General features: G+C 46.7%; 1 protein-coding gene across 3 annotated transcripts in view; it reads right to left on the reverse strand.

Moving 5' to 3' along the window:
• LOC135908469 (serine-rich adhesin for platelets-like) overlaps positions 1-15,967 on the reverse strand; it is a 267,051-nt gene extending 251,084 nt beyond the window's left edge. For all 3 annotated transcript variants that reach the window (XM_065440246.1, XM_065440242.1, XM_065440241.1), the window contains exon 1: positions 14,956-15,967. In XM_065440246.1, coding sequence (XP_065296318.1) covers positions 14,956-15,006 — 51 coding nt within the window. In that variant the 5' untranslated portion in view covers positions 15,007-15,967. The remainder of the gene's footprint in view (positions 1-14,955) is intronic.
• Positions 15,968-17,228: the final 1,261 nt, after the last annotated feature.

The raw sequence follows: 17,228 nt of genomic DNA on the forward strand, positions 1-17,228 counted from the left end.
GTCAAAATTACCATTGCTCTCATTACTGCCATTACTCAAACGCAATAAAGCATTGCATGCTCCCCTCAGCAGTTGTAGTGGTCGTTTTCAACAGCTTCGTTGGACATGCACTTTCGAAGGGTCGGGATGGCGAGACAATATTTTTTTTCAGACCACACCATCACGGTGACAAGAACGAAGCGCATGAACGCTTTGACACAAGACGGCGTCGGTATAGGAAAATCGGCTGTGTGAGGTCGTTCAAGGGCTGTCGCCGCCCTGAAGGCGCTGGAATGTATACGCATCTTACCAAATCCTGAAGCGCGGAAAGCTAAAGAAAGACGACGATAGAGGAACCGCGAGTACAGGGCGCGATGTAGTATATCTTTATTTTTTGAAATATTTTTTGCGTCTCACTAGAGCATTTTATTCTCTTACAAATCCTCCTGCCGTCCGATCAATCGTGTAGCCGATTGCTGGTACGTGCCATCAGTGAGGGCTGTTATCATAATTGTTATCATCAACCAGTGGCGTGGACGCCGAGGTCAGTGCCCCACCCGTTAGCTCTAAAATGCAGCCTCTGTTGACCTATACGGTGACGTCCACAGATTCTATTTATAGAAAATGTTCCTTTCGCCAATCATCAGCAATGCCTTGCGGATTGTGAGCTCGTTCAGTGACAAAAACAATAATTTAGCGGGTTTTCAGTGGATTTTAAATCAAACTTCCTAACTAAGTTTTTTGTCGGATTACCAGGTATATTTAATAACATTTAGCTGATGGCCGATGTCATCAGGAAGCACTGCAAAATTATAGGGTAGCGCTTATTTACAGTGCCTGTCATACAAAATGTAATTATGCAGTATGCTCGTATATCTAGTCCGGTGTGTTTTTTTCTTCAAAATCAGGATTCTCCAAATGTATTTAGTATTTTTATCTTTCGGGTGAAGACACATAGCGTCGTAAAATTTACCTGGCTTATATTTACCAGTTCAAACATTTGCGGCCTCGCAATTACTTTTTAATTGATACTCGCGATTTTGAATTTCGATACTCGCGACAATTGAATTTCGATAATACGATCCCGATTGATCCGAATTTCAGGGTAATTAGAATTTTAATGTGCTGGGCGAAATGCATAAATAAAATGCGTTCTGTTCGGGGATGTAGGCATGTTGTTGCTTATTAAATCATGTTACAACGGGAAAATAGGCCACCGAAGGGCCGGCTATCCCAAACATCAAAAATAAATTGTACTGATAAAATAAAAATGCAGGAAAAACAAAACAAACGAAAGAAAAAACACATGAAAAACACAGATATGCAGAAAACATATACTGTCATTGTAAACAAATTGTCTAACGCTTTTATATAGCTATAAGATTACTTATAGGAATGGTGTGCTTGAAGACGTATATTTGGGTCAGTAAAGACATTAATAGCGCTTGTTGATTCAGTGCGGCATTCTGCAGAGACGGAAGCCGGTAACCAGCACACCTGCGGCGGTAGTATAAGTAGACAACATGAGCCTCTCGATGAATTGTAGCAGCTGGCGTATACTATAAGTGTACTCTGGTCTGGCGGTTGGCGTGGAATGCGCCCCGAAACGACTTTGTATTCATGTGCGAGCCTGGACGTCATCAATGACTCTGAGACTGACAAATCATGTTTTCGATGCCACGGCGTCAAATGGCTCATTGAGCGAAAAAGCCACCACCTGTAGCAGAGAAACGGCACCTAAGTTCCCATTGGCCGCGACACCACGTCACGAGCACGGCTCGAAGGAGCAGAGCGGGTCAGAGCAGAGCGTGAGCAGAAATTATCAGCACCAGCAATGGCTCATACCCCCTAAGCAAGCAAAAATGCAATGCCTCATCGTCGTCCCCATGGATCATCATCGTCATCATCATCATCGACAAGGAAGTTACGAGGAGCTGTGACAGCGTGCCTTTGTTTGTCGGGGCACGACCACGGCACGGTGCTGACGTCACCCGCGTCGCAGTCCGCTTTCGTCGCGACAGCAGTTTTGGTGCGGCGCGCCACCGGAATCCTCAGTTTGAGCCAAGCGAAGGGGTCGGCAGTTTAGTGGAGCTTTGGAGGTTCGTACGTGTAGTTGGGCGAGCAGACCTTACATGACAATGTCAAGGTTGTCAGTGGATGTTTGGAGCTCAGCACAAGGGCGAATAGCTATAATAGCTATTCGCCCTTGCTCACAGCTATGTATAATAGCTGCGTCTTACCAGTACTCACCTACGGGGCAGAAACCTGGAGGCTTACGAAAAGGGTTCTACTCAAATTGAGGACGACGCAACGAGCTATGGAAAGAAGAATGATAGGTGTAACGTTAAGGGATAAGGAAAGAGCAGATTGGGTGAGGGAGCAAGCGCGAGTTAATGACATCTTAGTTGATATCAAGAAAAAGAAATGGGCATGGGCAGGACATGTAATGAGGAGGGAGGATAACCGATGGTCATTAAGGGTTACGGACTGGATCCCAAGGGAAGGGAAGCGTAGCAGGGGGCGGCAGAAAGTTAGGTGGGCGGATGAGATAAAGAAGTTTGCAGGGACGGCATGACCACAATTAGTACATGACCGGGGTTGTTGGAGAAGTATGGGAGAGGCCTTTGCCCTGCAGTGGGCGTAAGCAGGCTGATGATGATGATGATGACAAGGGCAACCACTTCAGGAGAACGAGGAGGGGGAGCGGGGAGCGCCCGTTGCCTCAACGATAAGCAAGCTGTGTGGCACAGGCACAACACCGCGGCGCGGTGTATTAGGGAGCAGCAGCGCTACGTTGGCAACGTCTGGTGACTTCGTGATCAATAACACCGGGGATGAAACGTTGGTGTTTCGCGTGGCTTTTCTTTTTGTAAAAGAAAGGATAAATATTTCTGCGATGACCATGATGCGCACAAACATGTTCGCTTTTTATTTATTTCCTCAGACAGGTCCAAGAGGAGGCCGAGACAATAAGGCAAACAATGCCTGGCGGGGTTTCGAACTCCTTTACATAATTACACAACAATGTACCATTTAGCGATTCGGGCAGACAGGTTACGCAAACTTGAAAACAAATGCAAGTACAATAACTTGAAATAGCCGTTAACTGTTCAATGCCAACCAATAAACTTTAACAAAACTGCGCGCGCAATATTAAGAACATGCAAATTACACTTGACACATATTGCACAACTAAAAGAATAATAATAACAACAAACACAGCCAGAGGAATGAAATTTGTACATGTTCGCGCGCACATAATTGCAGGAATGAACTCAGTAGCACACAGACACAATCGATGGGCACACATAGAAGCACGCTATTATGCGAAGAACGCTGGACATGTCACGAAGAGGGCAAAATGATTGTCATGTTCGAGGACATAAGACAAATTAGAATGCCAACATACTTGTTACGAGGTACTTCTTACATTCACTTTTGAATGAAATGAAGGATTTTGAAAAATCTGTACTTGCGTCCATTATGTTTATAGTGTGTTGTGTTATAAGAGGGCGGTTGGCGGCCATATATAATTCGTTCTTATAGCAGGCATGTTACGCTTAGGGTTTTGAATAGCATATGAAGGCAGTGTGATAATTTTTAGAACATGTACCTTGTTTTTATGTACGTACTCTAGTAGTTTGAGGTAATATATCTGGTCAGCTTTTAGCATGTTGTATTTTATAAAGAATGGCTGTGTACAATTAAATGTTTTCTGTCTCCACGGTAACGTTCAAATCTGCGTAAGTTTTTTTTTTCCGTGATATAATTGGTTTGTTGTACTTTTTCAGAGTTGTCATGCCCCGGAATAGCATACCTAACTTAGTTTAGAGCATACAGGTGTGTAATATAAAGTGTCTTTTAACCATGTTGAAATGAGCTCTTGTATCTTATATATACTGTCATGCAATCGTTCTAGACAGTACGCATTTCGGTTTATTAACTTGAGTAGACCATGAAAGGTCCTCCGAGAACCATACGTACACCAAAAAATCTGAGCTCTGTTACGTGCTCAAGTCGTGTGTCCTCGTATTCTGTTCATTTCGTTTGTATCACGTTCATTTGGAGGGTTAAGCAATATATACTTTTTTTTTTGCATTTAGACTCAAATGATTTGTTTTAAACACTGTGATAGCTTTATCAAATACGCACTAGCATAGTTTTGTGTCTGTACCTGTAAAGAAAATATTGGTATCTTCCTCATGCATGATGACGTCAGGTGAATCAGGTATGGTCGTTATATTATTTATATATATATTGAGAAGAATGATAGTCCTAATACAGATCCCTTGGAACCCCTTGCCGTAATTCCATCCTTATGGACGTGACCTTATCGACGTACACAAACCGTTCACGGTTTGAGAGATGCGATTTCATTAAACGCAGGGCTACTCCTTGAACCCCACACGTCTCCGATTTCCTGATCAATGTGTCGTGTTGAAAGGAATCAAAATCTTTCTTTTTTCAAGTTTAAAGATAAGCCAAAGGTAAATAATCTGCTTTCAAAGTGTCGCACAATTTTGTCTTTGATATTCACCAACGCTAGCTCTGCAATTTTTTTTAAACCATACTGCGCGTAGGTTATTATATGATGCTTTTTCAAATAAAAGGGTTATTCTATCGTTAATGATGCGCTCAATAATGTTAAAAGACGCCGAGAGGACTGAGTGTTTAATAACTTCTCGTAAAAACATTCTCGGAGGCAAAGTTCTAGGCAATATACTCGCCTAATACCCCGTGCTACAACACTGTTAGGAAGAAAGGTTGCTTGAAACAATTGAAGTGACCTCAACCGCACACTCTTTAATGGGCGAGGCACTGGAAGAAGCGCGGTATGCTGCCTGCATTCATCGTGCTTGCTATATGTTCCTGCGGGCTTTCTCCTTACATGGCACCGTTTTTCTTATTATCATTCAAGACGTGCTAGCTCATCGGCTTTCGATTTTACTTCGAATGTAAGCAAGAGTGTTATGACCAGGGAAATCACATCTCAAACTTTCTCATTCCAGTCAGCTGAATTAGAGACGCGTTCGAGTCGAAGTGCGTTTGTGCTTGTAAAAAATGGCCGTCCTCTGTCATACTAGGCACTTAACGTGCGTTTTAGATGGCTGCACGTGACCTGTTTTTTAAACGTGGCTCAATTCTTGGTTCGGCTATAGAGCTCGCTTTTCCTAGCGAATGGTGGAGTGAAAAAGAAAGCAAACAATAAAATATTGGTGCAGTTACTCGTCCCCTCAGCACCGAAAAAAAACTTGGATGATGCGATCGCAATCAACTACTCCTCAGTCTTCCTTTCCGAACGTGCACCTGCAAGTAAAAACCCGAAATTTTCTTGTCGACGCTTATTGCATTCTAACCAATACGATGTGTATAAATGGAAGACAAAAGTGTCGTCGTATTAGAATGCCAATGAGTGTGCTGCACGATATGTTTAGCGTTCACTCTACCGAAGCCAACAGTCAATGAAGCCAAGAACAAAGCACACAATAATCCCTCTAAAACAAAGTTGATGTATTTGAACTCTTCTATGCCACCAATGCCACTCTTCTATGAAAAATGCTCTTCTATTACTCTAACTAACTATGATTCTATCTCTTCTATGAAAAATGCCACCAGGTGGAATTTTTCTGGTCTATATTACTTCCCGTGTCATTTGTTCTAGTAGTCAGTGTACATATTTAAAGTGCTGAACATGAGCATAAATTAAGATTCGGCCGTCGTGCATGTATAAACATATTTGGGGGAAAAAACTGCACACGGAACTCAAGTGCTGTTAAAAGCATGCAATCCCTTCCATTTATCAACGTTAAGTATTCTATATTGCTAGTTTACTCGAAGCCACTTGAATTACTCCAGAGATAATTGGAGTCGAACTATAGCTATTCTCACATTCATTGGTTTTAGTATTGAAGATAATGTTGCCCGTATCGGAACTTTCAACTCACGCAATCTCAATTCAGTTGTACTATTTCGCAAGCACAACCTACTGCCATTGACTTATGTATTTCACTATGGTCCTGGGATTCTGGTGCACTGTTAGAAATCCAGAGCTCTATGTCATAAACCGCAGGAAACTTAGCATGTCGAATAACACCTGATTTTCTTTTCGACAACTTTGTTTTGCCAAATGTGCGGGAAAAATAATATAGGGTGAGCAAACGCGTATAGTAGGCTTATATATCTCAAAACAATATTATTCACGTCACTCAAAAACACGACAGCTTCGCAGTTCTTCTAGCGCATGCTTCGCGTTTACGTTACACTGCGGCGATTTTCAGGAAACAATTACCTTTTTGTGCGTTTGGCAATCACGCACACACATGCATAAAAAAAATGTGGCAGGCACAATTATACACCTATGTTCTCCAACGTTCATTAATATACTTACGTACTAGTACAGATTCTCTTTTTCTTTTTTTGCTCGAGTTTTATCGCGCTTACGTTGCCACTTTTACTTCTCGTTTTACTAAATTCGGACTTCCTTCTGGTTTTAGCCCACTGCGCATGTCAATGCTCATATTCACAAAAGGCCCCAGCGTAGTGCACTATTTTAGATTCATTTTCTGCGTATTCATGTTATCCTCGTATACCTTTCTATGTATATGAAACAAACTTAAGCAAGAAAGATATAGCCATGTAGTCGTACCCTCCACTGTTACACGGCATGTGCGGTGCTTTATAAACTGAGCTTAGCATACGGAGGTCGCGAGTTCTGCTGGTGACAATGTCATTGTGTCATCCAATTCATTTTTCTCTTTGTTGATTAAAAAAGAACTGATAATAAAATTAAACTATTACAATAAAAATTTAACTATTATGACTATGTCCCATAGTTTTTCCTTGGCTTCATTGCCTGTTGTCTGCTTACATTTGACTATATAGTGTAATAGTTTTGCAAAGATATACCCTCCAGTCTTTTACGAACAAAAGCTTTTAAAACATGTCTTTCAAGGATTTAAAATTTTGTTTAAACTTAAACAACCTATATCTCTCTCTTTCTCTCTGTTGTAGTTGATAGCGACGCGCGTGAAAAGAATTCACAGCAACGCTAAAAATCCAGTTTGAATCAGACAACTGCGCAGAAGCTGAATGGTACGAGGTTCCTACTATGGTCGGTAACAACCTACGAACAAAAGGTTATGTGTACGCTGTCCAACTCAAACACACATTTTCCATAGACGCGCTAAGCAATTAGTTTCCCGTATTTCCGTGACCTCAAGCAGCTATATGCATGTGTAAAACGGCTGTTTTTTTCTACATACGTATCTGATTTTGTGTAACCGTTTTGAGGATCAAGCCTGAAGATTTCGGCAAATCTTATGGGTGACCCTGATGCCGGTGTTCAGGCAAAGGTAATATTTTAGCTTGAAACAACGAGCTGTTTTTTCCCAGTGAGCCTGTATATAGCCTTTACATTAGCAGAGCAAAGTCATTAAGCTATGTGCCGTCGCAATGTGGCTCGGTTCTCTTGCAGAGGTGAAGGGCAGGCGGCCTGCGCTTTTGCCTGTGGAGAGAGCAAGAGAGAGGGAGAGAGAGAGAGAGAGAGAGAGAGAGAGAGAGAGAGAGAGAGAACGCCAAAGGAAAACCAGAAAGGTCAACCAGAAGATATCTCTGGTTGGTTACCTGTACCGGGGGCGGGGCAAATGGATGCGATAGATGAGAGAAAAAGAATACGAAAAGAAATAAAAGGAAACACACACGCGCACAATACAGAACTGTTTCTGCGGGCGCTGTCCCACAGTCTGCGGAGGCGTTACATTGCGTTACAGTGTCAACGTCCCACTAATACATTCTTCTATACTGAATTCTTAGGTTGTTGCCGACTGTATATATATATATCTTCGCGGACCCAGTGATCACGTGTGCGGTGACAGCAGCGTCTTGCACGTACCCTGTTGCCGCGGCCTCCTACTACCCGCACGGCGTATAGAAGGAGGGGGAGCCGAGAGGGAGGACCCGCTGTTTTCACGGTCCGTGAACCGTGGAGACAAAAAGCACCGCGAAATCACGCCGCGAACAGGCGTTCCGCCGCGGGGTCTCGCTATATGCCGGGACAAATCAGCTGTCACGCATACAGAACGTGATTACACGGCGGGGGGGCTTTGCCACAGTTGCGATGCTTTTAGCACGGAACTTGGACGACGGCCCTGCTAATGGATGAGCCCTGCTTACACCCAGTGATTCGTGTAAGTCACTTTAATTCGTAACTTTAAATTGTGTGTGCGTTCCCGCGCGCGCAACATGTCTGCCTGCGCGCGTGCGCTTACCTGTAATCGCCTCCGCAAGTGTAATGCTCTGCATGCTCAAGAGAGCTAACTGCAAAGGTTCATCATCTTGTGTGCGAATGTGAAGGGCACGAGACATTGCAGGAAATGTACTGGTGTGAGGGGGTGACGTGAAGGAGCTGACGTCGTCTGAGGACAGGGTCTGACCTAACATCAGAGACACTTATTGCTCACTATGGAGCTTCGCGTGCGAAACGTCCATAGTGAGCCGCACTTATCTTTTTTCTCGTTACCCACTTCCCCAAATTGGCCTATAGAGCCATCATGTGAATATACTCTCTCTCTCTCTGCGAGCAAGAATGCGTGCATGCTATAATCGCGTCTTAATCTACTTGCAAGAATTTATGACCACCTTTCTGGAATGCAGAAATTTGGCTTGGAAGGAAACAGTGATGGGGTGCGAGGAAGTGGTACAATTTTGAAGTTTGGCATACTGCTGTGATAGCATAGCACATAGCACATATATTAGCTCTGCCGAAAACTTTAAATGCACATTTCAACGGACAGATTCGCAGATGAGTTACGTGTGTACAGTGTTCCCGAGGACTTATGTGACTGCAGCCGTTGCTCGACAGACAGGCAAGCAGGCCCGCGACTCGAGCTTGGAGCTGCCGACACTCGAGCTGGGAGGCTGCGCGGTACGCGTCAACGCCTGCATGCTGCGCGCAGCGAAAGCACGCCTCGTATTCCTCAGAAGCACGCGCTCCTGCTGAAGTTTTGGGAATAGTTTTATAGTGCGTGTGCACGGGCATATTTGCGTGTATGTACCGTCTGTATGCGAGTGCGGGCATTGTGTATATCATATTTTTTTTCAGCCAACATTTGAAGCAGCGCATGCCAGGCAGCCAGTCGGAAAAACAACCGCAAACGTCGCCAGCTATGCTTTAACCCTCCCAGGCGCTGTGCGCCCAATTGGGCATGCCAGCATAGCGCATAAAAAGCGAAGTCAATCGTGAGAATGATTATATTTGAAACATGTCGCATGCATCTTCGAACACTTCTGATTGGACCTGTTCTGCAAGATTGAATAATATGGGCAAAGCGTTTTTTTAGCGAAACAAGTTGGAAGGTAGACAACTGGGTGTTTCTTCCTAGTGTCAGGAGGCTGTCATGTGGCGGATTTTCTTTTATTCATTGGTTTTGGCGATGTTTCACATCAGGAATTCTTTTTTTCTGTTGAAATAGCTAGAGAGCTGCTTTCTAGTTACACTAGGCATGAAATAGTTGATGTTATATCGTAGCTGCTGTTCCTACACTGAGCTCCCACATTCTGTAAACTTGCCAAAACCCGCTGGAAAACAACATTTTTAATCGTATATGCTTTTGATGGTTATAAAGATGGAAGAATGTAATGGAACTAAACCTTCAATGGACAAAAGGTTAAAGCCAGTATCTCTCTCCATCTTATCTCTATGTATACGCTAAGCCCTTACGATTGGTTCCAAAAGCAAACGTGGCAGAATATCGGAGCATCCAGGACAGAAGCCAGATTCAAACTTTATGCTGCGAGAAACGTCGCATCGAACGAACAGTTGGGTGCGCAGTACTATACAGACGAGCGAGTCGGTCGCATGAAGCATTGGAGCACGATAGGTGGTACGGTTGGCTGCTAGGGTCGCCATTGTACACTTGATACTGGCATCAATGCACACCTGAGGCCACACTCACAAAGGTGTTCTTACGCTAAATCTGTTCGTAAAAGCAGGTGCAAGCTAATCGTCATACTGCACATATCGCTAGCGGAAGAGGCAGCCAAATCTTTAAAAAAATGTGGTTGCGACGAAATAGCTTTGAGAATTTGATATCTGTTTATTTTTTCACTTGACGCGTAAAAGCCATATCACAACAGCTTGGCACTAACCGCACCAATGATGTCTTGTTGCTTTAGAAGTTTCGCCTTTCGCATTTAACATGTAAACGGGAGAGAAAGTAGTAAAGCGCACGGAGCAAACTAAGACAACGAGCGATGGTCTGAAAGATTAGGAAAACTAGTTCTGCGCGCCTTCCATGCAAAAGAGCGCGCATTATATGCCCTGTCGCCAGACGATTAGAAATTCAAATGAGTCTTTAAGGCTGCTCACACGAGATCCGCACAAGTACCGCGGCGTTTGGGAAAGCAGCTGTGCATGCCTCGGGCTGAAACGTGACAGGCGGCGCTTTTAGCGCGCGTCGAATTACGGGTCGCTGATCAGCATAATTTGTGTGGAGATTACATCCGAGAGCGGTCGAACAAGCTATAACATCTGAGTGATACGGCCGACTGTAACGTCTCTATTTCTTCAAAGGTGTCTGAGTGATTTGTGCGAAGTCCGACTGACACTCGAAAAGAGCACTTAGCAACTACGCCCCTTTTTACCCCCCCCCCCTCCCACCCACCCCGCTCGTACAGCAACACGGAAAACAGAAAGGGCTGAAACAAGATGTGGGTGGGCAAGTCTCTCCTTTGAAGACAACAAAGCAAAATTACAAACACACAAATCAAAGGAACTAGAGTCACCAAAACAGGGATAGTAAAAAAGAATCGCGTGTTGAGATTCGAACCGCATTATCAGCATCGTTTACTCCATTCGGCTGCGTGATTCCATCTTGGATTGATCCCTTTCACGTCAACTCTCTCGTCAGCTGGACACTCTGCGTCAGTTGCTTCGTCTGAACGTCGCGTTCACCAAATAGCTAGATGTGGCGTCATGGAGTAAAACCATCAAGCCGTACTGTTCAAGTGTAGCACGTTAGAAAAAGTGGAACAACTCTAATTGCGATTTGCAGCTTAAAGATACAAATTGACTCGCTCCCATTTTAGTACGGTAGAGTGGACTCAATTAACAACCGACGGAGCTTTAGGTAGAATAATGGCTGCGCGCCGTTATACCCACTTGACAATGTCACCATGATCCCATGTTTTCTTTGTTTCTTCTTTTATCGCGAAGCCTTCCGGAAGGGACCGTGGAAAGTCTCTCGTGCTGTTCGCGCAACGTGTGCACATTCTATTTGTAACGAAGTAACACCGACTCACGGTGTTCGATCATTAAGCGCGCTAATTTGCATAATTTGCTCACCTGACGATTTCCTTCCTATGCTGGAAAAATATGTCTATGAGTACGCATCTTGATTTACCAGCATCGCCTGCAGACACCGAATTTTGTCTCTAATTGGTTTGGATGTACTTTTTTGTTGTTTATCTTATGCTTCTGTATTTCTGTTCATTAACCTTTAAGGGCTGACTCAGGAAGGTCACACCCTTTCATTGTACTACTCAAATACGTCTTCTTGTAAACTACAATACTAACAAGTGTATAAGTTTGTCATTCTTATTTTGATGCAATGTATTTTCCCATGTCCTGCAACAGCCTCCAAATGGAGGTTAGCAGTGTGTATGAAATGAATAAATAAAAAAAATAATACATGTTCCGCAGTCGAGTGTTCCGACGAAATGTGAACGTCGAATCTGAATGCGGCGCGCGTTCGAAGAAGTCCTGTCCTCGTTGCTATGGGCGCTTGCAACGAAGGCGCATGTAAGCCACCATGCATGGTCTGTACAAAAAGACCTAGACCGAAAAAAAAAGGAGAGATAGCAAAGAAGAAGAAAACATACGAAACGCGAAGAAAAAGAGTAAAACCGGCCATAATGCAAAAACGACCAGAACTGTACACCAAGCCGAGGACGCCGCGTATACAGCGTCGACTGCGAGCAGGAAGTCAACCGACGCAAATGATACAAATCCGGACGTGGTGCGCGGCACGAATAATAGAAATGGCCCGGCACGGGATCATCGGCATCACGCGCCGGCTCATGATTAGCGTTCGTGGACCAGCAGAACTATCAGGAGGACGTCCCAGTGCAACGTCGTTACCTGTAACGCACGCACTAATGGCAGCTGTAGAAAAAAAAATAAATAAATGTACGGTGGTAAAGCGTATCTCTCCGCAATAAACGTGTCACGTAAAAAGCGAAACCCGCAAGCAAGCGCAATGTTGCGTTGCTGCGATTGGATTCGATACCACTTGGGGGTCCAGTGAAGGAGGGGCCGTATACTTACGTCATAACTGTTCGTAATAGCACGTGGAAGTTTATCGTGACGTCGGGTCCGGACGCATCCCGCTCAGACCCATGGGACAGCTAATGCGCATGATCGCTTTTCAAGTACGCTTTCATTGCTGACTGGCGTGTTACAAAACTTGAAAACCCCCTTTTTTTTACTTGTTTAAGTAGTGAGGCTGGGCCCCGAAAACAGCATTTGCACGTACGTAGAGAAAGTAACCAGCTCCTCACGTTTGCTGCTATAAAATCCGCTTTTCTTTAAAAACCGTAAACAAATGCAGAGGAGGAGGAAGAGTAGATTTTAATGAACAGAAAGGAGGAGAGGTCGGCCTGGAGAGCGTGTCTCTAGCCTGCTACTTTTCACTGGGGAAAGGGGAAGTGGGAAATACAGGGAAAGGTTGGTGGCGGGTGATTATGTTATGGTACAATGAGGTACTATATACACGTTGTCCAATATGCGGGTGCGCACTGAAGACGCATACACGTAAGGGTAATTAATCTTCTCCATACAAAAAGTAATATTGTCCCAAAATGTTACTGCGCAAACACATTTCGTACTGTGTTCGTCTCACAGCTTCTAGAGGCGATCGTCTAGACCAGTCTCACTTAAAAAGTTCAAAAGTGATTTTATGACACGTTGGGCACAGTGAACACTCCTCCACGCGCCCAAAAGCTTTTCTTCTGAAAAGGGGCGGGAGTCCAAGCTGTCAGCTATTGATTTGAGTGTTCTTCGTTCGGCCGCATATTAAGGGCACAGACAAAGTACATGAGCTATTGTCTCGAGAGTGTGACAGACGCTACATTCAGGGTCCCGTGCTTGTCCAATCTTGTGGAGGTATCGATGACAAACGCAGAGGTAAAGCTGTAGTGTAGTGCGGTGGTTTTGCATGTAGATACTGTATTTTCATCTCGTCTCGCGGTATTCGAAACACAATTCATGCGTGCTTCTCGTAGTCTGTGACGACACAACGGTATATAGACCAAACTAGCCCAATGTTTTCAGAAAGCTGAGATTAATAATGCCCTTAAGCCACTTCCATGCAGTTATGCATGTATCTTACTTCATACCAGGGAAAACATTTCTCTTAATAACCTCCTAATTAATCTTGGAAGGTCTGAAAGCAATGTGCTATACAATGCGCGAGAAGTCTCGGGAGGCAAAACACCCACTGCGAATGACACTTGCGAACGAAGAAACCTTTGTGAATTGGGCTGCACTATCCTGCAAGCATTAGCCTTCTCGTGATGGTTATAAACTTGCGGAGGCTATACGGATGAAATCTAGCGTCCCCACAATGGGAAATAAAACGTATAGGCGTACAACGTCGAGTCAGAAGGACGGCAGCAAACGTTAGACCTCTAGCACAAGTACGGTGTTCTAAGTTGAGAGAAAGAGGAAGAAATCTAGCTCGTAAGATAATGTGATGCGAGCAACAGATAACGGTTATTCTGTTTATACTGGTAGAGAAGCCGGAAAGACGCAGTCGCGCGCGGTACATTTAGATGAAACGATAGAACTGCGAAATTTAATTGCCAGTAAAATGAAGAGTTCGTGTGACGCAGAAGGGGTGCACGGGAGAGATTATTAATTAGCAGTGAACTCAGTTGGGCCTGATGATGATAACGATGATGAACAAGGCACTGCTGCGCGTGAAAACAGCAGCTATCACAAGGCAAACGAATCATGTACAAAACGAACCCGCACGAAACAGATTACCCGACATCCAAAAAAGCCGAGACGTGTCGTTTTAAATCCCCATGAAATCTCTCATTCAATCGTAATCCCTATAGACGTTTCTTTCTGGCATGCGGCAAAGGACATCTCGAGAATCAATTCCAGTGCTACAGACCTGTTTCCAAGGTGGACGTCGTTAATTCCAGAGCTATGTGAAGCTGGTGTACTTTAAACAAAACATACGTTATTCTCTTCGCGGCAACAACTGAAATGCAAAACTCGTATGTAGTCCACAGTATGAAGCAAGGGGTTGGGGAAATGAGGTGCATTACCTCCGCGGAATGTGCGTCGAATAAACTTTAGTGGAGCGTTTAAACGACTGCAGTATACTCGACTTCTCCAGCCAGCGGTACACCGCGCAGATTTACTATACGGCGGCTATTGGGCACCGTACTAAGTAACAGAACCGTCGCAATCTTCGCAATCAGAAACCCGTCGCGCCATTGCGAGCTTGCTCGATAACAGCAGGAGTCCGTCGCAAACGTGCAACAGTTCACGAACCAAAAAAGCCTACATACGTGCAGACCAGACCGCGCAACCCATCGCGTATACAGAATGTATACGCGGAGCAGGTTTCACGCACTCTGCGCTGCTGACAGGCGCTCGCGGCAGGCGGTCCCCGCACTCCTCCCGCCCGCGCCTATGTGGCGCGGCGGACCCACTGAAGCAAGGACGCAACACACATCCGCTCCACTTTTAGAATCCGTCGTCGCCGCCGTCGCCGCCGCTTTCCTCAAATTTGTAATAAAGCTGCAAGTAAGAAAAATGAGACACAGCCGACGGGCGTATACGCAGGAACGCGGAAGAGGCGATGGGAAGCACGGGAACGGGAGGGGGGGGGAGGGAGTGATCTGCGTCGTGTTACGCGCGGTATCCCGGGTAGGCCCATAAGCACACAGACACCGATCACCACTCACCTGCCACCGGCCGCCAGCAGGATTTAGCTTGGCCGCTTTGCTCTCCGACATGGTGGTGGCACCGTGTCACAAGGCGTTGCTCCTGTGGCGAATCGGCAGATATATCTCTCGATTGCGCAGAACCCGCAGGCGAAAGAGGAGGAGTGCGAGGCAATCACAAGTGGTACCAATCGCGCACAACGACGGGGGCTCGCCCAGCGACCCAAGGCAGGCAGGCAGGCAAGCAGGCACCACAACCAGGTCGGATCACGGGTATTCCATGTCAGGGGCGCCGCTGAATCCGCGCCGCAGTCGACGAGTCATCACCAAAGAAGACGATCCTCGAGATCACACCCTCGGCAAGACGACGAGTTTGGGTTGCTCCCTGAACGGAACGGCCGAGGAAGCGATAACGGCGGCGCCAGTAAAGCGACTCACTGCAGATCTTCGCAGGAGTAGACGTCGCGAAGCCGGACCATTCCGCCGCTGCAGCGGACAGGCATGGTGGTGCGATACCCGACGCCGCCGACCTTCGAGTTGAGGAGTGTCTGCGCGGCTTACAAGCGACCGTATCTGCTTCACCCGCGCTGTAGCGGGAGCGCGCACGCGCCGGCACCTCGAGAGACTCGGCAGCACAACCACGCCGGCGGCGGCCGCGATACTGCGCCAGCACCACCTGTTCGGAACGAGGGCGACCGGCCGCTATGTCAGGCACACTTATTCGCCACTGCGAGCACCGCACGGCCGGGCTTCCCTCAGAACCGCCGGTCGGAAGACAGTCAGTAGCACTGACGGCGGCACAAGCGGAAACGCAACCGGGCTACCGTGCACTATCGTGAAGCACCTCTCGCGTACCACAAACATACGCCGCCGTCGTGCATGCACAACGACGCGCGCCACCAGTGCAGCAACACAACTCTGTCTTAGTGGGGCGGGGAACCAGATATATGGCACCTACCAGCCGATGGTGGTGGTGGTGGGACAAGCTACGTGCTGACGCTCGTTACGGAATGATCGAGGTGACTGCTTCCACCGCCACCAGCAGCCCCCGCGGCGACGGTCCTGGATCTTTTCGGTCTTTGCATTCGCGTTTATTTTCCTCTCCCCTTCGTGCCCCCTTCGTCTCTATTACCATATTTTCTTTCCTACACCTCTCCTCTCTCTCTCTGTCTCCCTCCGCTGTTCTTTTTTCCGAATCGCCGCTTCTCCTTCCCCTCCGGCAGAGCCCCTCCTCGCCCTCCCCTCCGATCTGCACGCTTCTTTCCCGGCCGACGCCACTCTTTCGTTCGACGTTGGCTGCAGCTCCACGTCCTCTGTCGACGTCCTCCTCCTCATCGGCATATAGGGCCGTTTGCCGGGCGGCTTTGCGAACAGGCGTACTCGCTCTCTGCATCCGCGAAGGATGAAGGAGAGCTCGGGAACGTACGAGAGCCACCCTCGCTGCCCTTCTCTCCTCACGCGACGTTTCTCTCGGCTCTTTCTGGCCACCGAACGCCGCCGCGCGTGCCGATATGCAATGCAACGTCGACGTCGATGTTGTTGTTTTCGATCTTTCGGCTGCACGCCGTTCGCGTATTGCCCGTCACGCGCCCGTCTGCCTGTAGAGCTCGCTTCACGACGCGCGCCTGCGTGCGTTCGTGCGTGCGTACGGGTTCGTGTGTTCGTCGGCGGGAGTTTGTACACTGCATTGGGGGCAAGGACGCAAGCGAGCCGAAGAAAAGTTTTGGCACGCGGCCCTTGGCTGAGTGACATCGCGACACACACCGTCGACGACGAGAGGCACGTGACGCGGCTGGCTCACTGGGACAAGCGCGATTGACAGTTTCGGGCGCTACCGGAAACCCTGCAGCCTGTCAGGCGTTGCGCGCACAAGCCGCGTGGCCAGTGAGCTGTTCACGTTAGGACTGGAAACGTGAGCCATGACAACAAGGCGCCGACAGAAAGAAAAGGGCGCTAGATGAGTGGAGACGACTGCGTTCGTTCAGCTTCACACGGCACTCATGCGGCGATGTTCGCAACGGTGAAAACAACGATATTCCTTCAGATGACATGTTTTGTTGAGATGCCTGTTACGCAAACACCCGGATATGTCCCTCCTTCACGGAAAAAAAATTACTACTACTAATAAATTAGTACATGCGACAAGTAAGCGCGCCTAAATAGCTCTACAGCGACAAGGCAATTAGAAACCCCATAATGCGGTATACCATTGACCACACCGCCAAGGCCTGCCAGATACTAATGTTTATGACGTATAAAATTGAGCATGACGAAGAAAACCGTGAGAGCGTGAT

The sequence above is a fragment of the Dermacentor albipictus genome, chromosome 3, assembly GCF_038994185.2.
Source record: "Dermacentor albipictus isolate Rhodes 1998 colony chromosome 3, USDA_Dalb.pri_finalv2, whole genome shotgun sequence".
Lineage (NCBI taxonomy): Eukaryota > Metazoa > Arthropoda > Arachnida > Ixodida > Ixodidae > Dermacentor > Dermacentor albipictus.